The 24,833-nt window shown below is 34.4% G+C and overlaps 1 protein-coding gene across 4 annotated transcripts in view; it reads right to left on the reverse strand.

The window, feature by feature from the left end:
• Window positions 1-368: 368 nt before the first annotated feature.
• The window catches only part of LOC111039816 (teneurin-m), a 69,599-nt gene continuing 45,134 nt past the window's right edge, over window positions 369-24,833 (reverse strand). For 2 of the 4 annotated variants that reach the window (XM_022323451.1, XM_022323452.1), the window contains exons 3-32: window positions 18,545-18,766; window positions 18,023-18,107; window positions 16,489-16,691; window positions 16,239-16,370; window positions 14,128-14,405; window positions 13,004-13,220; window positions 12,410-12,604; window positions 12,133-12,342; window positions 11,636-11,971; window positions 11,081-11,288; window positions 10,409-10,435; window positions 9,337-9,553; window positions 9,082-9,258; window positions 8,291-8,952; window positions 7,969-8,204; window positions 7,464-7,907; window positions 6,349-6,529; window positions 5,699-6,282; window positions 5,365-5,610; window positions 5,121-5,289; window positions 4,868-5,045; window positions 4,516-4,798; window positions 4,282-4,453; window positions 3,945-4,202; window positions 3,639-3,867; window positions 3,204-3,523; window positions 2,798-3,141; window positions 2,505-2,665; window positions 2,158-2,433; window positions 369-2,062 (exon numbers count right to left, since the gene is read on the reverse strand). In XM_022323451.1, coding sequence (XP_022179143.1) covers window positions 1,610-2,062; window positions 2,158-2,433; window positions 2,505-2,665; window positions 2,798-3,141; window positions 3,204-3,523; window positions 3,639-3,867; window positions 3,945-4,202; window positions 4,282-4,453; window positions 4,516-4,798; window positions 4,868-5,045; window positions 5,121-5,289; window positions 5,365-5,610; window positions 5,699-6,282; window positions 6,349-6,529; window positions 7,464-7,907; window positions 7,969-8,204; window positions 8,291-8,952; window positions 9,082-9,258; window positions 9,337-9,553; window positions 10,409-10,435; window positions 11,081-11,288; window positions 11,636-11,971; window positions 12,133-12,342; window positions 12,410-12,604; window positions 13,004-13,220; window positions 14,128-14,405; window positions 16,239-16,370; window positions 16,489-16,691; window positions 18,023-18,107; window positions 18,545-18,766 — 7,703 coding nt within the window. In that variant the 3' untranslated portion in view covers window positions 369-1,609. The remainder of the gene's footprint in view (window positions 2,063-2,157; window positions 2,434-2,504; window positions 2,666-2,797; window positions 3,142-3,203; window positions 3,524-3,638; window positions 3,868-3,944; window positions 4,203-4,281; window positions 4,454-4,515; window positions 4,799-4,867; window positions 5,046-5,120; window positions 5,290-5,364; window positions 5,611-5,698; window positions 6,283-6,348; window positions 6,530-7,463; window positions 7,908-7,968; window positions 8,205-8,290; window positions 8,953-9,081; window positions 9,259-9,336; window positions 9,554-10,408; window positions 10,436-11,080; window positions 11,289-11,635; window positions 11,972-12,132; window positions 12,343-12,409; window positions 12,605-13,003; window positions 13,221-14,127; window positions 14,406-16,238; window positions 16,371-16,488; window positions 16,692-18,022; window positions 18,108-18,544; window positions 18,767-24,833) is intronic. The other 2 variants (XM_022323453.1, XM_022323454.1) reach the window with 2 other exon arrangements.

A 24,833-nucleotide genomic window follows, 5' to 3' on the forward strand; every position in this document is an offset into this window, starting at 1 on the left:
ACTCCAAACTAATTCATGTATCGTCTTAAAGTATACATATTTATAAATATATATATAATTTATGTACATAATAAGTCTGCATGAAAAAAAAGTATATTTACAAGTCATCTATAGGCTAAGGCTAAGAAACAACATGAAACGTTTTCATGTCTCGTCAACGTCAGTTCTGTATAAAACACATAACTATTACTACATGTATTTTGTATATTACATTACATGTTTCTCAGTTGATAAATATAAGGCCCTATAATACTGTATAATTATTAGTGTGATCATATTTTTCTTCTTTAATTTATTGTAAAGCAAATTTCACAAATTAAAAAAAAAAAGAATTATGTATAAATATAATATATTATCTTAATAGTACGTTTTTTTTTTCAGTTACTAAATTTAATTATTTGTTTTATGCTGTTATCGTAGAGTTAACCATGTTGGTTGCTATATATATATTATTATAATAAAGCCTAACGCACCATATACGAGTAACTGTATAAACTACTTCTTTTTTTTTTTAATTGTCATGCAAGCAATTAATTAACATAGCCTAATAATCATAATAGACATATGTTATTGATTATGGTAACATTACATTATCATTAAGGTATATAAATATCATTTAATTTTAATGTAATACGTAAAAATAATAAGAAAAACAAAAATAATAAACAATTGCACAAAAAAAAAAAAATTAACAATCTATATTTACAATTCAGTTGATTTTTATTTACATTTAATTTTTTCCGTTTGAATGGAAATACAAATCATATGTTTCAATGATGCGCGTAAGTGTAATATTACACACACTTGTGTAATGTCTTATTGAAAAAGAAAAAGTTTTAACAAGATCACAATAGAACAAACTATTCCTGATTAATACAAATTATATATTTTATTACATAATTTGAAAGGACAAAAAAAAATGATCAGTATAGGTAGGGATATTTTATTCTCATACGAAATATGGTACCAATTTACGGTTCCCTGAGTGTACCAATACAAAAATATATGTATTTTTCGATTTTTTTCGTTATATTTTTTTTTTTATAAATCAATAAGACGTAAGAAGAATTATGAGTATTTAAAAATCAAATTCTCGTATTATTTACTCGCTCATAACATGACTAGATACTATTGATTATTCTTTTTTTGCCAATTAAAAACAAATCACGGCCCGGAAGATGAATTTGATCAGACGTGTATCGAATGGACGGAAATTGAGCATTTGATAAAAAATAAAATACGTGATAATAGATTAAAAATCTTAATTTTGTTCACAGGAACGAATGGAATACAGATTTAAAAATAATATGCATAATGTCTAGAATCGAAAAGTCGTTTGCCTGGTGGGTTATGGACGATACAGGTGTTTATGGGTATGGGATAGGGCGGATCGGATATTGAACAAATTGATCGTAGACCGGCGAATAAGTTAAGCGAGTAATAAATAAATAAATTATAATAATAATAGGTAATAATAGTAATAATAATAATAATAATAATAACATGTGGAAGTATATATTATAAAAATAATAATAATAATAATAATCGTAAATAAATAATAAGTAAACGTTGGCACTATACATCCGATGGGGCCCTAGTTAAGTACCATTCATTCGTCCTTGGTCTTTTTGTAATGCGTCCGTCGGTTTCGCTTTTTCCGGTTTGGCGTTTTCTGGAACCTTATGTTTCCGGGATCATCGGCAAGCTGTGGCCGGTGGCCACTGACGTCATGTATGACTACTCCCTCGTAACCATCCACCCGGCCACGATTCACCAGCTCCTCGCGCTCTTCGGCATTCCACTCGGCCCTGGCACCCCTTGACCCGGCTGCCACCAGCGAACGCTCAGATTCCCATGCCCGCTCCACCGCTCGCTTGTGCGCATGCTTGAGCAATCGGTGACGCTCCTGTTGAGGGTCCGTACCGTACCGAATCGATATCAGCGCCTCGGCACTCAAAAGTCTAAGCTCCTTGCCGTCTGCTGTCTCGTGTGTGGTCACATTGAACATGCCACCCAGTCGTTTCAGCTCTTCCATGTCATCGTTCTGCTTCAACGCGTTGTCCTGTAAAAATACACACTCTCAGTTATTGTCTCGGGACTAGCTGTTTTCGTGATTTTATCTTATAGGACTACTTTGATTGATCGATAAAACTGTACCTTGACGAAATAGAAGAGGTCCTTGTCGTGTTGTTCGAAATGCAAGTCCAAGAAATACGACCCGTTGAACACAGACATGACGACGTCTTGTACGACGCTGTTGTCGCCGTCCACTACAGATATCAACGCTAGACCTTCGTTGCTGCGCGATACCAACACGCCCTCACCGAATATGGATCTTTGGAATGCCACTCTAGGCAACAGGTTTCTCGTCTGGGTTTCCATCTTCAACAGTGGCTCGGGAATGAATCCAAATTCACCGAACAGTGACATTTCCTTCAGGAGAAAAATTAACAGAACAGTTTAAAGTTACATATTCATAACATTTGTAGTTTTTTTTAAAATACCTTTTCTACAATACACTGAAGTCCGGATACGACATTAAATTGAGGAGTAAGTTGTGGAGAAGACACCTTTGCACTTGGTTGATGTAGTTGAGTTCTGGTGTAAGACGATCCGATCATGTTTCCAATGTCATAACCATAGAGTTTCAACCAACTGTTCAAGTCTATATAATATCGAAAAATGTTTCAAATAACAAAACAATTGTAGTGGTTAAGCGTTATATAATAGAATAGGTACAACTACCTATATTTTATTTTTGTATCATAAAATATGCTTTAACAATATTATTTCGTACCTGTCATATAATTAATATTTTGCGCACTACTCGAGCTGATTGGATCATTATTTTGGAATCTATAGATAAATATGTCTGTGGGATAGCTAAGTCTTGACGATAATCGTTCCCAGTCAGGAGTGATCCATTGACCAACAGAAGGGTCGTACCACTTTTTATCAAGATAAATCAGCCTTGTATGCGGATCCAAAATTCCACCGTGGAAGTCGATTGGAATGTATAAGTCCGGATGAATATCTTTTCTGAGAGCACCAAATGGCGTTCTCGTGATCTCTTTAATTATGTTTCCAGAAACATCGAAAACAGCCAATGGAGATCCGTTTTGATCAGTAGCAACAAAGAATCTAGCACAAACACGAGTTGATTAATTACATGTCATATTATTAATGTATTTTATACAATTTACCTTTGCTCAGGTGAATCAATTGCAATCAAAGTGTTACGATCGTCATACAGGTAATGGAAAGTTCTTCCTGTACTTGGGTAGTGTATAGCCATTACCAAGTTAGGACGTTGAGGATCGGTATAAAGGAACTGAGTTACGTTTTCGCCAGCGTTTCTGATACCTAATAACCGATTCTTGTGATCGTAGTAATAAGAAACGCTAAAACGGTCACTTTCAGTAGCATCGCTGAGTAATCCCATATCGTTATAGTTTAAGTGAGTTTCTCCTCGTTTGGATACAAAACCACGTGTATCATAACTATAAAGTTGAACATCAGCTACCTACAAATATAAGACATTTTTTCGTTTTAGTTATGAAGAATATTATAATATATTTTTGTAATATCTGAGTATTCTAAGTCATGGTAATAAATAATATATCTAAACTATATCTCACCTGAACCACTCTATCACCGACATCATAACCCAATGTCAATTTTTGACCGTAGTCCATGACACCAATAATGTTGCCATTTTCATCGTAGATATACTTCCAGTCACTACTACCAGCCACTTCAAACAAATGGCCATCAGCACTATAAGTCATGGTGTTTTGAATTTTTGTTCTGCCCAGAGTAATCTTTTGAGACGAAATTCTATTCCTGACGTCATATTCTAATTCCATTCTATTTATTATATCAAAAAAATTAACAGTTAGTTTTTGATATTAAATGCTTACCGAAATATTTACACGAAAACGTACCTATACACATCCATAGACTTAATGTTAGTCATTATCGACTTCAAACGGCCGTGGTTGTCATATTCAGATATAGAGAAAAATTGCTTAGCGGTATCATGTATGACAGTTTTATTAAAAGTATTTTTGTAAATTCTCAAGTCACTTATGCTTTCTAGTGTCCCGATATTTTGATTATATTTCAGTTTTAACTGGGAAAGTTCTTTGTTACCGATTGTGACATCAATAGAAGTTACTCGTGCATTTCCATCTGTTTGATATCTAAAAAATAATAATTACAAAATAAGATAATGAAGAAAATAGTAGTTATATAGATTTGATACTTGGGTATTTAACTTACTTCAAATGCGTATTATGTAATCCACATTTTGCACTAAACAAATAACGTTCGTCCTTGATCATACCCAGATGATAACGAATTTCATGTTTTAACTCAAAACCGGGTTCAACTACATTTATATTTTTTACCAAATTTGTATTGACTTGATAGGTATAGTGTATAGATAACAGACCTTAAAAAATACAATTATGTATAAAATTTTGCTCAATTCAAAAAAATAGTTGATATACGCACCAGCTAATATTATTTCAATGTTTCCGTGTTGATCATATAAGTATGATACACGGCCAGATTGATGTGGATAAATTTTAGCCAAAATATTCGTGTTGTCATCGTATCTTAGTTCATATGGGTGTGGGCTTACTGGGGAATGATATTGGTACTTATAGAAACCTAATGATGTTTGTATTGAAAAAGCGTGTATGTGCCCTCTAGGAGTTGTTAGTGACTGAAGAGCACCAGATTCGTCGTATTGTAATAGGTAATCACTTCCCCTTGGAGTAGTTACTTTCAACGGCTGCACAATAATACATGTTTATTAAATATCGTCAAACGTAGGTCACCAATTTGATATCCAAAAACTTACCAAACTACTAAACATATCTTTGAAAACGTAAAGCGTAGATTTCCCATCCGCATAACGAATTTCAGCCAGTCGACCGGCTCTATCATACCCATACATTTCTTTAAGGTCACCCCAACGCCATACACTAAGTCTACTAAAACGATCATATGTCAACTCCACTTCTGAATATATTTTGTTCCTGTTAACAAAAATAGGCGCAGTTTAGTATAGTAAAATAACATATATATAACATTATAATTTGACATTAACTTACCTAGGTCCCCATCTAAACGGTCTTCCGGCGATATCGTAGGTTATATTTATTAGTTCGATATGTTCGTCAATAAATGCCGCTACGGTCCCGCTATCTCTGTCAAACTCGAGAGATACTATATTTTCACCGTTAATTCGTAATTTTTTTCCCACTTGTGCAACAGATTTAGCTGTAAATTAAATGTAGTTATTTAAAATTTTGCTTTCAATAACCATATTTATTATTCTTATATAGATATTATTACCTTCACCAGGTTTCAATTTGCCTCCTGATTGTCCTCTTAAATAGTATCTCCATTCAAACCTATTGGCCAATTCAGATCCTATTTCAGTTTTTAATTTTCCTGGCACAGGGTAGCTTTCCACTAATACTGAGTTTGCTTCCATCAGTACTGCATAAGGAACTGACTCAATTGTCACTCGATTTCCCCAAGACGTCTCCGATACAATATCACCTTCACTTGTTATTGATGTATGTTCCTCTGAACCACCTAATAAAAAATGAATAATATAATATAAACAAGTCCCTAATTGATCTTATACAATATTATCTGATCAAAATTCAAATAAACAATTTACCTAATTTTGTTTCTACAGACGTTCCCTTAATCAACATTGTCATTGGTTGACTATCATCGTTATACACCATTACAGTTGCTCCTTTTGCGCTCAAGTCAAATGCCAATCTAATCAATTTTCCAGTAGGCGTAACAGCACCAGTTAATCGTCCAAAGTCATCGTAAGTGTACACATAGCCCCTACCAGCTGAATCTAACTTAGATCGTAATAAACCAGAAGGTCCATAATAATCAAAAGTTATATTATAATTGTCGGGAGTGTTAACCTCCGTCAATAGTTTCATACGAGACATGCGCAATCTACATTTTTGGCCTTTGGTATTTTCGATTGAATTGACTTGCTGAGCATGATCTCTTAATAAGAAAACTTTATTGCCAGCTGCATCAGTTACGGAACTTAGTTTTCCACTACTGGTGAATTGATTGTAAGTGAATTGATAGCTAGTCTCTCCAGTAAGAATATTACGAGTTGTGATATGTTGACCAAAACGGTTGAAAACATAAAGTTCTTGAGTGGTTGGTGAGTAAACTTCGTATTCGCGGGTAGCGGTCGCTTCTGGGGACCTTGACATAATAGATCTTATTCTGAAATATTTATAAAACATTATAGATAAATTATAAAAATAAAATCAATATTTTTTAGAAACTTACCTGTAATTTGCTTGATCTGCTACATGGACTACACCATCGGGAGATACAGTTATTGATGAAATCGTATTAAACTTAGCAGTTGCTGCTAAGTAATGGTCTTCTTCATAGCAGTCACACCCACGGTCCAAACAGTTACATTTTGACTCGGTACCGGCGAACCGAGAAATCTTACCTTCAGTACCTAAAATATTAATATTTTATTATTATTTAAATCCAAGTTATTATTTCAACTTGTTTTGTATGTAATATAATTTATGTTTAAATTAAAACTTATCGGGTCATACATTCAAAGTGTAATCGATTTGTTGATAATAAATAAAATATTATGTAAGTATTTCAAATGCTTAAATTTGAAAACTATATAACTATATAATTATATTTTAAATAATTATGTTATAGTAATATTAAATTAGTTCATATTATACTACAAATACAGTTTTGAAAAAATAATAAGATCACATTACATTACATGAAACATTTACTGTCACTTAAATTATAATTTTCTATACTCAATGAAATTTTCAAGATATCTAGATTAGTTTTAAACTATTTATGTCATGGAACTATTTACACTGCTCTACGGTACATCGGTATTTACTTATAAGTTTATTAATAATTACAACTAATAATTTTATGTGAAATAATATATAAAATCAAATTATAACTATTAGTGTATGTATAATATATTCTTTTTGTTTAAGTCGACAATTAATTCAAACTATGGTATTACTAATAGAAGAAAAATGAACTAATAGGAATATAAGATATTCTCAGAAATACAGGCTGAAAAACTGTCTCAGCACAGAATCGTTTTTCGTATAAGTACCTACAATGATATTTAACATATATGGCATTACAGTGACTGACTTAATGACAAAGTTCATATGACACCTAGGCACAAAGTTACAAAAAATATAATAAAGTACCTACTCGGGTTTATTAAATTTAAATAACCTCGTGAAATAAATAGTATTAAAACTAAATAGTAACTATGGTATCTTATTATCAGTTGTACTTGACTATAGATACACAAAGAATATACAAATATGATCATATAATAAACCAATTAAAATGTATACATCAAAATCATTTTTGAAACAAATATCAAAACTTACTTATGACTCTAATCCTATTTGTTCTCTGTGAATCCGATTCAGCGACATACATATTGCCATTAGGTGCAAATGCAATACTCTGAGGCATAACTAATGCAGTTTGTATAGCTAATTCCTGATCCGTATTCAGACCAGTACGTCCAACGGGTGGGCAGTGCATCGGGCGGCCGGCAATAACTTTTAATCTGTTGTCTGTGGTCAATTTCAGTACCATGTGGTCGTCGATAATGTGTAAAGTATTATCTAAGGGGTTGATACTAAGATCGGTTGGCCATCTTAGATGCACTTCGCCTGTGTTTAAAGTCCCTTCGCAAGGTATAGGTTTCCAGTGTGATTTATGCATATGGTTACCAATCAAAGTGGATACTAAACCATCTTTGTCAACCATTCGAATGTTTGTCCCGTCGGCAAAATATAAAATGTTGTCTGAAGATATAGCAACACCTAAAAGAATAAAATATGATATAATGAATTTAATTTTAAAGTTATTCATTGACTGTTATACCTTTGGGGTAAGCTAGTTTTGCATCTCTAGCTAATGCACCATCTCCACAATGCGCTTCATCCCCTGGTAGACAACGTTCACCCGATCCCACTGCTGGTTCCCAATTATGATCTGGGTCGGAAAAGTTATTTGGGTTTTTAACTTTTAGAATTTGATGACTCTCTGGATCAGATATAAACAGTGATCCATCTAAAGGACTAACGGCAATATGATACCGATATGACACTCTCGTAACACTATAAAATACATTTAAAATGCGATTATTATTTTGCTATAGGTAATACAAATTACTATTGAAATTAAAATAAAATCGTATCCTTACTTTAATCTGACAACGGTTTTCACTGTACCGTCCGTCATAATACGTCGAATCAGATTAAAATCACCAACATATATAGATCCATCTGGGGCAGAAGCTAATGCGACTGGAGCCAATAGTCTCTGTTTTAATCCATTATCACCATCACAGTCTATACAATCTAATGGTCTTTGATGTCCATCACCCATAGTAGTCAATATAATTCTAGGCTTTTGTTTCAAATAAATGTTTGATCCATCACCCTTTTGCAATATGCCTTCGTGAAAATTGTAGCGATGGTGAATATCTAGATTCCAAGAGCCTACTTCTGATATACTCATATCATTTCCACTCAGTTTGGTTGTCTGAACGTCCCACACAATACTCCGGCAATCGGTATACTCATATCCGACCTTAACCAAAGCTGTCGTGACTCCATATACGTTTTGGCGATAAACATTAAGTCTGTTCCAAGCGTACGTATATTTTATAACAGGATCAGCCTCGAATGTTTTTTCAAAAAGTATTCCTTCTATGGTAATTCGTAAGTGGATCAATTTCAAAGTTGATGGGATTGTCTCGGGCGTGAGTTGTAATTGTATTGTAGATAAATATCCAGCTGATCTGGAGCTATGATAAATCAAATTTAGCCCTGTTCCCGGAATTTGAAAGCTTTCTTGTACGACCTAATTTAAATAATATATTGATCCATTAAAAAATAACACAAATTAAAATGTATATATAATATGTATATTCAAATATAAAATTTGAAAGAATAAATTATTAAAATATCAAAAACAAATTTGATTATTAACCTGAGATTCAGCTAAAACCGCACTCTTATCAGACCAAGATCCTTGAAAACCGTGTTTCCAGGATGCTAATACGACGGGTTTCATAAGGTCATAATCATGAGCTTTGCAAGCTTGTCCACTAAGCTGAATACCTTTATCTTCAGTCAATGACATCACTATCGTCTCAATAATAACGATCTACCGATATACAATTTAAATGCAAAAGTTAGATTAATTACATAATTTTAAATATCCAATCACCCAAATAAACATTACCTCATTCCAAGGAACGTTTACAATTTGAGTCTGTGCTTTAAATGGACTTCTACCAAACTGCAAAGTTACAGCTCCTCCTCCATTTACCAATAAATCAAACCAACCATCTTCACGAGTTAATGTGAATCCTTCGGGTGCAATGTTCGTGCTAACCCGAACTCCCATTAATCCCATTCCAGTTGACGTAACAACTCGACCGCGAATAACAGCCGATCGGCTAAATAAAATAAATATTTTGTTTAATTCTAACGTTATTTTGAGTTTGAATTAAAAACCAAAAAATCTAATTTACTGTATTTAACGTGCTATGCATAAAAATATTAAAACAATAATAATAATAATAAACAATATCCAACTAAGTAAAAGAAAATTATTTAGGGATATTATGAAGTCACATTTTATTTTTAAACTGAAAAACAATTTTAATTTGATTATTTTATTTTATGCATTTCTCCCCCATATATATTTTTAAATTTGATTACACAAAATTACAAAGTTAAAATGTATTTCACTTGAATGATTATAAAAATCATACGACAAAGCATCAAGTGGTAGAATTTGTGTTACGTATCTAATTATTTCCAGTTAATGGAACCAAACACAAAACGTCACAATTTATTAAAACAACACAAACATGTACAACTACAAATGAAGAATAAAGCTTTGACGAGTACACAATACAAAGGGGTTTTTTTGGATAAAAGCGTATAGGTCATGCAAGCAAAAGCTCATTTTATGCCTAATCAAATGGTGAAATATATTTAATTAAACACATAGTGTAGTATTGATGAAAGGCCTATCAATATTTTATAATTAATAGGTACTGAAAATATTTATTCATTCGACAATAATTGATGTGAATTTTATTTTATAAATTTTAGACTTAAATTTTTTTTATTTGGTATTAAAATATGATTTGTGTGATAAATGCTAATTTTTGCTAAGCGAAATATATAGGAGAAGACGAAAGAGAATATAAAAACACCCGTAAATAAATAAAAGGAGTTATATTTCCCTTCAAAAATAATACAAAAACAAAATCCATTCTGGGCAAACTATGGCCATTTCTTACCTCGTGTTGAAGTGACTCCAGAAAATGCTGGAAACAAGATAATATTCGAAAGAAAGCGTTAGGCTTTAGTTTAGTAATAAAAAAAAGTATATAGATATTTTTATTTAGTTATTTGTTTTTCGCAATTGTTAATGAAAAATATGAATCCCTATTAGTACACATTAAGCATAGGTACACATTAAGCTGCTTGGTAGTCGTTAGTTGTAATGTTAAATGCAAGCACTACCTTTCAACATTTGCATATACAAATTTAATAAAAAAAATGGATTAAATTTTTTAATTTTCCTTTATCGTTTATATGCATATGCTGAGAAGTGATGCTAGAGACATTTAATCAATAGAGACTGGAACATTGAGGAAAGGATATTTTCACATGGGCACAACGCAGTTTCAATAGAAAGATTCAAGACAGAAAACATTGAAGGTAACACCATACACAATAAACACAGTCACTTAAGAATTTCAACTTATATAATACATCGATATGTGTTTATCATTTTCTGGCATTCCGATATTCTCTCAATAATGTCATATTATAACATTTTCAGAGAACTACGGAATTTCTAGTAATTTACTAGTCCTATTTGTTCCCCGAGTACAACAAAGAATGAATTTATTATATTCAGTCATTACAAAATAAAAATTAATAATAACAATATAGTTAAAAATTACCTTTCATTGAATGTATCAGGTCTAACATAATTTTGTAGACTGCCTTCTTCGATTAAAAATTTTGTTCGTTCAAAAAACGATGCAGTAATTGCCGGAGGCTGTTTACGTAGCAGTATGTCAATGGGCTTGGGCGACGACACGCAGTGCTGACTACTGCGACACAAATGGTTTAAACAACATTCCGGATCTTCACAGTCCATGAGACCATCTGAACAAACACAATAATATTATTATTCAATTATATATTTAGCACAAATTTTCGTAGCTCTTTAGAACATTTGGTTGAATTTTCACACTATCCAAAGTAAAGTTTCCCGCACCCTGATTAATATTTTACATGGTATCAGGTCCAATGATGTCATATTAAAATTAAATTTTTTATGGGGGGGAGGGGCGTGCCCTCTAAGAGCTTCTGAGAGTTATAGTTACAGAAGCCCACATCATGTACGTCTATGCCTAATTCAGGATATACATTATGAACACATTTCACAAATATTTTCGATAGATTTTTACAGTTTTATACTATAACTGCTACGTCTTAATTATAATAAATACCTTTGTCATTATCAATATTGTCGTTACAGTCTCGTTCTAATTGTGTATTACAATCCAAACCATCCCATCCGTCGGAACATTTACATTGCCATACGTTGTCAGTGTTTACCCGACACTGTCCGTGTCCAGAACAACTATTTGGACATCCTTCAAGCGTACAATGTTTGCCATTCCAACCAGTGACGCACAAACAAGTGCCATTTTTGCATTGTCCGTGCTCATTGCATCGGTTATCGCATAGTTTTAAATTGCAATACTGACCAGACCAACCAGAATGACAAGCACAAGTATCACCTACACAATGCCCGTGTGTACCGCAGTCCAAGTCACACAATTCTACAAAAAAAATATATTATCCACATTACAACATGAAATTATCATCAGACAAAGAACACAGTCATAGCTTTTAAATTATTTAAAAACAAAACCAATCATTCACTTTTTAGTAATCGTATAAGAACTCGATTCGAGGAAAGAACTAGAGAAATATATTTTACCTTTGGAACAATCTTCTCCAGACCACATGGGTTCACACTGACAAGTCTGTGCTTCCAAATCGAACGTTCCGTGTCCCGAACAGTCGGGCAGACATTGTAATGCATCTTTATCCATCTCATCACAGTTCACGCCTTTCCAACCTTTTTTGCAAATACAAGTTCCCTCAACACAAACTCCGTGGCCACTGCAATTTGGATTTGGGCAGTCCACTACACAGTTCAATAAATATGTTATCAATTGTTATTCTTTGAATTTATCGGTTTTTCAAAACTTTACCTTCCGAACAAAATTTCCCTTTAAAACCAAGTGCACAAATGCATTTACCATTTGTGCAATAACCGTGACCATTGCAATCAGGCACTTCACATTCATCGTGTCTCAGATTACACTCTTTGCCTTTCCATCCAGGGTTGCACTGGCATTCGCCATTGATGTACTCGCCTCTTTGGCTGCATAATACTGGACAGACACCTTTAATAAAAAAAATAAAAATTACCATTTACTCATTTGATTCCAAACCACTTGTTGCAAAACGTAATACAAACGTTGACATGCCATTAAAGCACACCTCAAATATTATGCGTTTAAAATTAAAATAATATTAGTAACACAATGTGGTAACACAAATGACCATCATTCTTTACACAGACATCAATTATTGTTTTTAAATAATAATATTATGCATAGTGAAATAACAATAATGACAAAGCAATCAAATATTATGAAACAAAAATGCTTAAAAAATTGTTAGTAAAATTTAAAAAAAAAACACGTATAAATCTAAAAGTGGCCGAAGAGTTTGGATTTCAGATACGCCTGTAGAAAAAAAATAAATCAATAAAATTTGAAATTTAGTGTTAGTCTACTTACTGTCACTGCAGTCGTCTCCGCTAAATCCAGCGTTGCACTGACAATGGCCCACCATGCATTCTCCTTTGCCACTACATCCATTAGGACAGCTCAAAGTCATATCTTGAGACACTGATGCCGAGAACGTCAGAGTAGTTAAATCTCCATCGTCATTATACATCGATACAAACCAGTGACCTGGTTCCAGATAATGTGTGACTTCTTTTTTAATGATCGACTGTAAAATGGAGACACATTATTTACATTGACCAAACGAATAAATAAATAAATAATTTATATTTAAATAAGTATTTTATCGATTAATATTATACAAAGCATAATCGGCAGAAACCTTTGGTTGTTTCCTCGCAATAATACGATAATAATTTGACGTTATTTCGAATAACATTATGGCAGTGAAATGAAATTATACAAACGCATTTATCTAATTATGTACTTAATATGTACTTAACAAATATAATTCGATTACCAAATGCCAATAACAGCAATTTTGTTGCATTCAATTGTTATATGTTTATTTATAATAATGGACATCCCTAATCATTGTCAATATTAATAATTAAACATGACACAATAATATTTGATGTACAAGTACCTATGCTCTACACTCTACAGGCTACAAACTGTTCAAAACTGTGTTTCAAAAATAAATGATACCTAATGATAACTTTTAAAAATACATTTTGCAATAAATAAAACAATTTTATTTTAATCGACTATTAAGGTAAGTACCATATGCCTATTGATGTTCTTGAAATCTTAATAAAAAAAAAGGCGAGATGCTATACATATTTTATTAATTTCAATTAAATATTTAACTGAGGATACCCATATTAAATAATTACAATATAAATTAAAATTATTTACTTCAGCAATACATTAAAAACCAATCAGGTAACTCATAACCAATAGGCAATTAAATTTATTTCATTAAAAAAAATTTTTTTTTAACTTTTTATTTAAATGTAGTCGTCTTGTATAATCGGTTGTTTTTTTTTTTTTTAATTTGAATATTCGATATTGTCGATACAATTTACTACTGCGATATAGAACGCGTAAATTATTAAATTTGATGTTGGCAGGTGGACAAAAATACGTAGTATTAAAGTGTTTGGAAAACTCACGTGTGTGGACCGGGTCTGTCGAGATTGGAAGCCATTGAGCAACTCCAATATCTCGTACTGCGTGTGCGTGGGTAGTGCGTTCCTTCGACCGTACACGGCAATGCTGGCGCCTCTCGGAAAGTCGTAGTTGAACCTTACGTAGGCAGCCCGAGGATGATAAAACTGGACATTCCAGTAGCCGAATGCAGGTATTTCTCCGTCGATTTTATCGCCCAAAGTTATCTGCGCAAATGTAGTGCCGTCGGGTGGTGCTGTCCTGACTGGGAATAACTTTGACCCTATATATACACGTCAAACCGAACAGTAAGTACAAAATATTCACTAATGGTTATTCACATCAAAAATTGCAATATGCTACAGTGTCGATACTTTAAAGAGTATAACTCACATTTGTTTATACAACTACTGAGAAACAAATGGTGTATTTTAATATTAATTTTTTTCATTAAATGGAAAACGTAATTAAATCCTATACATAATATATGGAAATTAAATACCATTTTTTTTCTTGTACCAAAGGGTTTATGAATAAATAAATAAATATTATGTGAAATAATTTTTTTTAATATTGACCAATGACCGTTCAAGTTAACAAGGTAATTTTGTAGCACATTGCAACATCAATGAATTGCCTGAACTACGTGCGTTTTATTTTAATTATATTTCCTTGTGAAAATTATTAAAACTTTTATCGCATCCAATTTAAACAAAGAATCGAATACTTATTGAAAATAAAATGTCATTATTAATTAAAATTATTTGTCGACTCCGAAATGTAATACATTTATGTGTGCAATTTATTTAAGCTAGTTTATATTGTAAGTTAATCTGTTTGTAAAATATTATATAATGAAGACTATAAACGTTTATTGTGAAAATTAGAAATGTTCACGATATTATTAAATTGAAAAAAATATTGATACAACAGCTAATAATATGATAACTACAGTTTTTGTACTTCTACGAAACACTTAAATATAACGATTAATTATGTTAGGTAAATACACTAATAATATGTAATCAATTATATTAATACTAAATAAAATCATCTAAACTACTAAAAAGTGAAATAAGATAATATTCTAAGCACCATTACCAAAACCAACTACGGAATTTAAAACAACGCATATGAAATATACAATAGTTTCAATCACCAAGCACTAATCATATAATAAATTCAATTAAAAAAAAAAAAAAAATAGGTGTCTAAACTTCAAACGATATATGACGTTACTTATACGGGCCAGCTTATAAAGTTGTCAGTGGTCGTCGCCTTCGCTTTTGTCACGTTCTAATGTATACGCTAGGGAGTGGCGACTTACCTGTGTCACAGAACATCAACAAGGGAGGAGGACACGAAACTACGTCCACAGTCTGTTCGGGAGATTCGGTCGTGGAATACTCTGTCGTCCAAATCGTATCGGAAGTCATATTATCGATCGACGAGAATGTCGAGGTGCGTGTCGGTGCGATATTAGCCATGGTCGTCCGATCGTCTTCGTCGTCGTCGTTTTGATCGAGACACGGACAGAAACAATCGCACTCTGCGCCGGGCGATTGCAGCAACGGCGGCAGAGAGTTCACCGGGTTTACGACGTCAGGGACTCTTACCGGTTCAACCTGTTCGGCTCTGGGCAACGACAGGGACAAGGAATACATCGGACTTCCGGCTGAGTCATCGTCCGACGCTATGGTCAGATTTACCCGGATACGGTGTTCGGAATCCAACGGCACGATGTCCACGCTTCCAGCCATGACGTCACCATCGTCTCGGTCGTCGTCGTCATCGGATGCCTTCCGGTACACGATCATGTCAGACGCCTGCCGTTTCCGGTGCTTACGCGTCATCGGTAGCCGTTTGGAAGACTTCACTACCACCATGGCGTCGTTCATTTGTCGGGCCAAAGCTCTGTTAGTACGTGCGTAAAGCGTGCGAGAGGATAAACTATCTTTTACCGGGTTATCATGCTCCACTACCATACCATCACCGTTAGCTCCAACGTCACCATCACCGCCGTCAAGCAAGTCCAGTGGTCGGTGATTCTGACGTTGTCGTTCCAAACTACGTTTACTACGTGCACGGGTTTCTGGGTCTCGTGGACGCCACCTACCTGTGTTTTCCGAAGTTTTAGTGTGGTTCAGCGACTTCGGCATGGCCAGTGAGTCACCATTTCCACCGTTCTCGTCGACCAGCACCGAACACGATGCTGGACCTTGGTACGATAACCGCAAAAGGTTTGACGCTGCAAATCAGTAAACATATTTTGTGATGTTATGGTAATCATTTTTTTCCCATTTTAGTTATGGATAAGGGTATTTTTTTTTTTAAATTTTTAATACGGTACGAATTTGAAAACTTACACGTGATATAAGTCAATGCAACGGCCATCAATAAGCACACAACTATTAATACTATTGACGTACACTTCCATGAACACCGAGAAGCGAAACCTTTTTGGAACTGGAACCGGGACGCGGATGAAAAATGATGAGAAGACGTCGGTCGTCTCAGGTTATTCCTGACTGGCAGTACCGGCATGCCTACACCGTAACCTAAAGAGCACCTGTAATCACATGTGTATTTCAATTAAATACTTTAATAATTTTCAGGTGAACAGAAAAAAAAATGCGATTTAAGGTCAAGATAATATATTATATTGTATCTTGTTTAAAATACCTATTTGTAGGGCTAGGATTCATATAATTACGGAACAAAAAATAATATGTATTCATTTTGTTAAAACATTCTAAAATACTTAAATATGGATATTATAGACAACAATTATACAAATGGGTACTAAAATATGATAAAAGTTTTATTGAATATCAATAAAATAAAAATTAAAAATACGTATTAGGTATAAAAAATAAAATTGTGTTTTATATTTATAAAACATAAACAATCTTGAGTGAAAAATATAATATTGAATTTTCAAAAGCTTTGTTTGACATCACATATTTGATTGGCGCAGTACCTACTATAAATTGTAATAAAAAATATTTTCCATAATTTGTTTCAATGGTTTTATTTGTTGTTTTATTTTTGTATTTGTGCAATAAATCATTATATTTCCTGAACTGTAACCACTTTTTTTAAAAATGTTATCTTAGTGTTACAGTCAAAATATTAAATAATATGTTTTGTACTCAAAATATTAAAACTAAAATGCAACACAAGTATCAATGACATCACTCAAAAAATGTTTAGACGCAGTAAACAAAATAAACTAGTGCCAATGCAATCAATCTTATAATAGTATTAAATTCACTATAATTATACACATATATCATTTTGATGATAAAACGAAACCTACAGTAGATATAATAATAATTATTATGACAAAAGTTATCCTCAGTGACCGCTTGTATCACGGTTCAATGGTGACGTACTCAACAGAAATGCCGATAAGTTACATGTATGTATATCAGAGAGATTTCTATCACAATAATATCATTGTACAGAAACGATGAGGGGCGAAATCGTGTGGTCAGCAGAACCCTCTCTGTTTTTAATAGCAATTTGCGGGCGTTTCCATTTGCTAGTTAGAATTCGTTTTTCAAAACGGTTCCCAGAACGAACCCCATAAAGTAATTCCAACAATACCATACGTAATGGCTCCTTTCATTATGACTGATTTATGTTTTCGAACCCTCTCCAAAACAAAACAAAAAAGTATGACGCTGGGACACCCGAGTCTTGTTTCCGACACGTGTTTACGTATAGGTAAAAATCAAGTATATCAATCATGATCAAGATATCAAAATAAATGATTGTAAATAATAATAAATAATGAATATAGCCATAAGTCAACTTTACTAGCTTAAATGATAACGTTAATAACATAATGTTTCGTTTCAGTGTTTCACCACCAGTTATTGAATATTTTGAACAAACCTTTCCGATGATTTGTGAATATCAGTCTTAGAAGGACTACTGCATGATGACGTATTCTTGTAGTCCAACACACTTTTCGTCATGTCTGTAATAACATAAAAGTTTAAATTATATTCATTATAAAAATATTCCACGGTAGTGTACGGTTTACTATAAAAAAGGACTCAAATTTAATATTGCACTATGTTTTTTTATTTTCAAGACTATATAATATTATAATCAGTTCAAAATCACAGTCCCTCCCCCTCCACTTAAGAAAGTGTTAACTCAACTGTATGATTTTTAAAAGGAGAATTTCTAGATGCATTATTAACGGCTCGGCGTTCTCTCCGACGACGACAGTGTTCGGAATAATAATTGAGAGCCCTCCAACTTTTCTCAAAACCGTCTTTTACCGTCATTGTTTGCTAATGGCGTTTCTTTTTTTTATTTTATTTTAGAGGATATCGTTAAATATTTTCAGTTAAGTGGAACAGAAATAAAGATGAAGAAAAACTCTTATTATATTACTATGATCCATACCCGGCTGTATGTAAACGGACCCGGAAGCAGTTCTTATGACACAATTGGATGGTTCAAAGTCTAAGTCCATCGGGTGTTGATGGTCTCCTGCAAGATGTACCATCGTGCCGGCATTGGATCCCTGTCCGGAACCCTTCAGCCGACCGTTCAACCTACTCATCGTGCCGGGATTTCTCGGTGGCACATCTGGTGGATTTCTCAGAGAATCGTTTAGCAGACAACCTGGAAATAGAATTCACGCGATTAAAATCAACGTTAAGTTTATTTTATTATTAAAATCTAATTATATTATGAGTATCTATAATTTTTATAAATATTACATCCAACGTATTTACATGTATATGTATAGAGATGGACAATGAATATTTATTTTATTCTTTAAATTTTAAACTATAATGTGTAGTATTATTTTTTTGCTTATGAACACTATAAATAATACTGAAATTCCAACGACACATATATAGTACTATAGTACACATATAGTTATGTTTAGGATTTTTATGAAACATTGTTATGTGTAAGTGGTTATTTTCCTGGAAAATTCGATATTTGCGTGGATAAATAATATATGCACGCCATTAATATTATAACACTATAAATCATATGTACAATTCAACGAAACTGAGTTAGAACTTCAGGAAAAAGGGAACAAGGGGAGCGGAAGAAAACCTAGAGATAACTTTCCACCGAGCAGCGTGTATATTCGGTTCCCGTTTGACACCTTCAACCACCATCCCCTCCACCACGAAATAGCAATTGATTCTGGTCGTAATACCGTGAGCTCGCGGCAGGATTAAAACCGTGGGGACGAAGACGACAAGAGTGAAGTCTGTAATCGGAATAAAGGACATTATCCCGGGCAGTATTAAATAGTACGCTATAATATGTATTATATGAGGGGTGGTGAGCGTCGCGTCGCATCGTCTCGGCGTGTCGTATCAGATTAGGACCTTGCTGGAATAATATACAAGATTACTATATATAATATATTATGTACATGAGGAAGGAACGAACGCGGTATTAAGTGATCCGTCAAATAGAAATCGAGAGAAAGAGAGGAGTTCGGTGACGTGTGAGTCACATGCACTGAAACACATTTAGATTATCGTTTCAAACAGGACGGGAAGTTGCCTACAATAATGTATACGATAGATGTGGGGTGGCTTAAACAATCGGATTTAAAAAAAATAAATAAATGTATTGGAGTTTGCTAATAAAATACAGTTTTTATTTAACTCAGAAGGGTGATAAAAACAATAACAATGCGCAGCACCAAAGAGAAAGATGTATAATGGGGAAACATTATGTACTATACTTAATTACAAATATAACACTGTTTTTATCAATAATTATAGAGCACCATCAATAGCTGAAATTCTGAAGTTCGGTGTAATTACAACTTATTACGTACGATAAGTTTTTGTGAAACTAACTTTTTACGGTTTTTGAACCCCATAGAATATATTATACTGTAGCCATTAACGGGGCAAATTACAATTAACAAAAACGTTATAAAACCTATACCAGTAATTAAAAAGTTTTTCATAAAAAGCTAGTCACAACAAAATTAATTTTCTGATTTTCAATTTTCAATTTTTCGATAAACCTGTTTTATTTTAACCATTAATAATAAAATATAAGAGCACACTGTATGCAATATTTTAAGTAGAAACACATTATCGATTTCTAAGTCAAATATATTATAATAATATGTTGATATACTAAGTGAAATAAAACTAAGCGATTTTACATATTTTATAGACTGTCAATACATGTAATTATCCATATTTTATAATAACATACAACTTGCACAGTAAAATGTATTTACAATTTATTTCAGTAGGTAAAAAAAAAGATTATAAGTTTGTCATATCCAATTTTTTGTCTTCAATTCTCAGCTGACGAATTCAAACGAATTAAAAAAGTTTTCAGCCTTCTTTTGTCATACTTTGTACACGATGGCTAAAAGTTTTCCAATTTATTTCCGATTTAAACAATGTGCTGGACAAAGGACAAGAATACATAGTGTGCATCGTTCGGGCCGGTTGAACTTAGGCTTTTTGGGGCCTCAACATTTGGTCGAAAACTTTATGGTCGGTTATTTTTTAAGTTGCATTTATTCAATCTGGGTACGTCACGTTCTGCTTTCGTTTGTTAATCCCGTATAATGCACATCACGTCTCTATGATAACCCTCGAGCGTTAGGTGCTTAAGAAGAACACGCCCGGTTACTTTCTCAAAGTATTTGCATACACACAATCTGGTTTTGCATTAAATGAAACGAAGGCACAGGAAGACAAACTTTGTTTCAACCGGAGCATGAACACATGTTCACTATAAAAATGTTATGATGGAAATATATTCCTCGATTTGGTAATTACTTTCATCAGGATACCAAACAGCAAACTGTATGCAACAAAACTAATATGCAAACAATGAAAATAATTCAATTTTAAGCACAACTATTTCTAAATACTATCACGGAATAATAATAATTATGCGTAGTTGCATCTTTAAAAGTTACTAGTCGATAATTTCACATCATTACTGAAAAAAATATTACATCCATTATTTCCATCGTGGAAATAATGATGAAATTTCTTAATACAGATTTAAAAAAAAGTTCAATGAAGAATGAGAATGGATAAGGGAGAAGAGAAAAATATTTTTAAAAAGAAAAATTGTCTTTGTTGTTGCATAATGAACCTACTGTCCAATGAGTCGTGTCGGTTTATTTTTTATAATGTGTGTGTAGCTTACGCGAGCGCGTATGTATATGCATCTTTACAAAGGGAATTTCGTTCTCGTTGTCCAGTTGCCGGTTCGTTAGGCTAGCTGGTTATAAAAGGATATAGGGAGGCGTGCGGGTGGCGAACAGGAAGTAGAAAAGGACGGTGTGGATAGGGGTGGAACTCAGTCACCGTCTTAACGACTTGACCGAAAACCGTTGACAACTCGATCACGTCCTAGCCGCGGCCTTTGCTCTCTAATGACGCACCTTCCCTTGAACTCTCCGCATCTACTGCCACTACGTACACTCACAAATGTCACCCTCTCAAAATGCCATCCGAGTTGGTCGCGCTATGTTTGACCTTTCGGTATTTACCTATTCCGCACCGCCATGGTTTGAAATTTTGACACCAGGCCAATAATAACGACCCACGGGGTTCGTCGTCAGCGTTTATTTTTCCCCCGCTGGTGACGTGTGTCGGATATTAAAAGCGCTTCTCGCGACTTTCGTGTCGAAAAAAATCACCACTCATTGACTCCACCAATCCACTTTGAAATAGTATGCTCCTAGCCAATGGTAAAAAAATATAAGACATTTTGAATTTTATCAACTCATATCTATTAATGCTGAAAAAACAATTTATTTTCGTGGAAACCGTTCTGTCTGCGCTTGCGGGTGGGGCAAGAAAGTAATAAATGTCGAACTGATAACCGGCAATGCCTAACGCGAATGAACTAAACGAAATTTATATATAATTGAGTATAAGTATACCGTCGATGAATGTCGAAAGTTTATGGGACAATTAGTTCTAATGACGTGTATTAGTAAAACGATTTTAAGAGAAATAAAAGTTGAAAAATTCTAACGATGATATGTTATTGTGTGTAGCAAGTCTTAAAATGTATTTTATTTTCCGAAATCTAGAAAAGTTTATTTTCAACGACTGCACAAGTATATCGAAATGTTTTTATAGTCTCTTGGTTGTTACGACTTACAAGACACCATTGTCTTTAAAATTCGCGTGGTATTCGATATACTCGTATAATGCCCTTGTTTACGCTCGTAATGTATCGCTGTGTGTATGATGAGGGGTATATCCGCACGCGATAATGTGCAGCGGTGCAGGGTGGGGGGAGGTAGCAGAAAATACACGTCATGCAGTGCCAATGCAAACAGTGTGTTTTGGAGTGTCTAAATAGCAGCGGATCTGGATGGAAAATTAAGAGCACTACCCATTAACAAATTGCTGTGCGTATATGCTGCACGGGCTGATGGAGAGTTAGAGATACAGAGTGAGCAAATGTGTACACACGAATATGTGTATATGTATTATTACACACAAACACGAATTGTGGAAATATACACAGTAACAACCCTATGTAAAATGCACGGGAGAGGGGTTGCCGAACGGAGGACTCTTCTACACCGCTCCGGTTTTGAATTTGTCTCGGTTGACGTATATTGTTAATCATCTGCAGACTGCGTAACCGAGGCACACACGCACGCACACACTCACACACCCGCATACACACGCACGCGTATATATGGTCGAGGTTAGGGGAGGGAATAACGAAAAAAAAATAAAAATAAAAAAAATAATAGCATTGGAAAATCGAACCTCGTATATACGCACATTATACCGCGTTAAAGCTTCGAATCGAAACCCTGGAGTATACGACCGGAATCGATTAGACGTTTCATAAATCACGCCGACCCTTCGAAGACACACTCACGCGCATATATATATATATATATATATATTATATTTATACGTGCGTGGGATAGGTCCCCGGTATACGCATGTACATAACAGTATATAAGAGATATTCATACACTGCACGAAACGTTTTTTATGAACACGTTATAATGGTAGCGGCAGCGGTCCTTCGAGAGGGACTGGGTGGGGGACCACTGCGGAGGGTTGGTTTTTTCGTACAAATTAATTTTTTCCGGCTATTTTGTTTAAACGCGGGAGGGACTCTGCTCTACCTATTTTCGACACGGAATATAATAGGCCCAAAACCGCTCTTTTCACTACATTCTCATCAATTCGGAAATTCCACAAGAACATTTCATTTTATTAAATATAAAACCGACACACACACACACACACACACACACACACACGAGCATTGCGTTTATGCTTAATAATACAGAGCTTAATTTATTGACCGTCCCTCGTTGTTGCTGTCAATGCGATACATCATAATCAGACGAGAAACACTACTCCCGGTAATAGGCGAACACCAACCATATACATTATGCACACATTTGAATGATATTATAAAAAACTACTGAGATAATCATTTTATCATTTTTACAGATGCACAACGTCATTATCGTGATGTGACGTGAGTTACTATCGGGCGCACGCGACACTCCGGCGGTCATCATGAATATTTATGCTTGCCAACAATTCGCACGTCATTCGTTTTATTTAGACGGGTATTTCGTCAGAGCAACTACCTCGGAGGGGACCCACCGAAAACAAAATGTACCATACATTATTATTATAATCGTGGGCGGTGAAACGCAGAGACGTGACAAAACAGTTTCAAACGGACCGGAGCAGTGACGCGATACCCGTGTTTTTGGGGTGAGAAAATAACGCCGTACACTTCCGATGCGTGCTTTGATTGCGGTGGTCGAGGGGTAGGGGGGGGGAAGTGTCGGCTGCCGGCCGGAGATAACGACCAACCACTGACGGAACAACAATGCAAAAGCGCCCCCGGTGGGTGAGGGTACAATAGAAGTCGAGGGGCGTGTGTGCGGGGGAGGGGGGCAGTGGCTTAGGGGAGAAAAAACAAGTCTCATCCCTTTGCCCGCAATGTGACTCGCAATCCAAAGCATCGGATCGTATTAGATGAATCTGACGGTTGAGTAAACAAGACATTGTTTTTTTTGACGCCGGCGACAGCACCCCCGTGCCCCCGAAACGGGGCAGTGTCCGTAATATAGCAATAATAATATAACATCCCCCAAAAATAATAATAATATCATGATAGCATATTACCCCCTCCTGTACAGACAGTGTTTTCGCAGTCGATAACGTGGATTAAAAATATTTTAATGCGGTACACGGGGGCGTTGTTGTTTACGATCCGGGGGACCACCGGTCGTGTGTACGTCATACAATAATTATTATAATTCCAAACAAATTTATAGCGATCAAAACACAAATTCAGCGAGGGTCCTAGGATTAGGTCTGGGAAAAACTGCCGGGAGCGCACCGGGCTCGTTGTACATATTATACCGTTGACCGCAATATATACTGCGGGCACAACAAGCACTGCGGTGACGGCGAATTAACGTTTTTTTTTTTTTTTTTTTATTATTATTATTATTCGTCACAATATTATAATCCCGGAGACCTGTGGAACCGGTGTAAACGGACAAAATATAATATCGGCGAGAGAAAAAAATTCGCGAGCGACTGGGAGGCGGCGGCGGCGGCGGCGGCGGAGGGAGCAACGACGACTACGGTTCACAATAATAATACATTATTATGATATTATAATGTACCTAGGCATTATTATTATTATTATTATTATTATTATT

Source organism: Myzus persicae, unplaced genomic scaffold (genome assembly GCF_001856785.1).
Source record: "Myzus persicae strain clone G006 unplaced genomic scaffold, MPER_G0061.0, whole genome shotgun sequence".
In the NCBI taxonomy this organism is placed as follows: Eukaryota; Metazoa; Arthropoda; class Insecta; order Hemiptera; family Aphididae; genus Myzus; species Myzus persicae.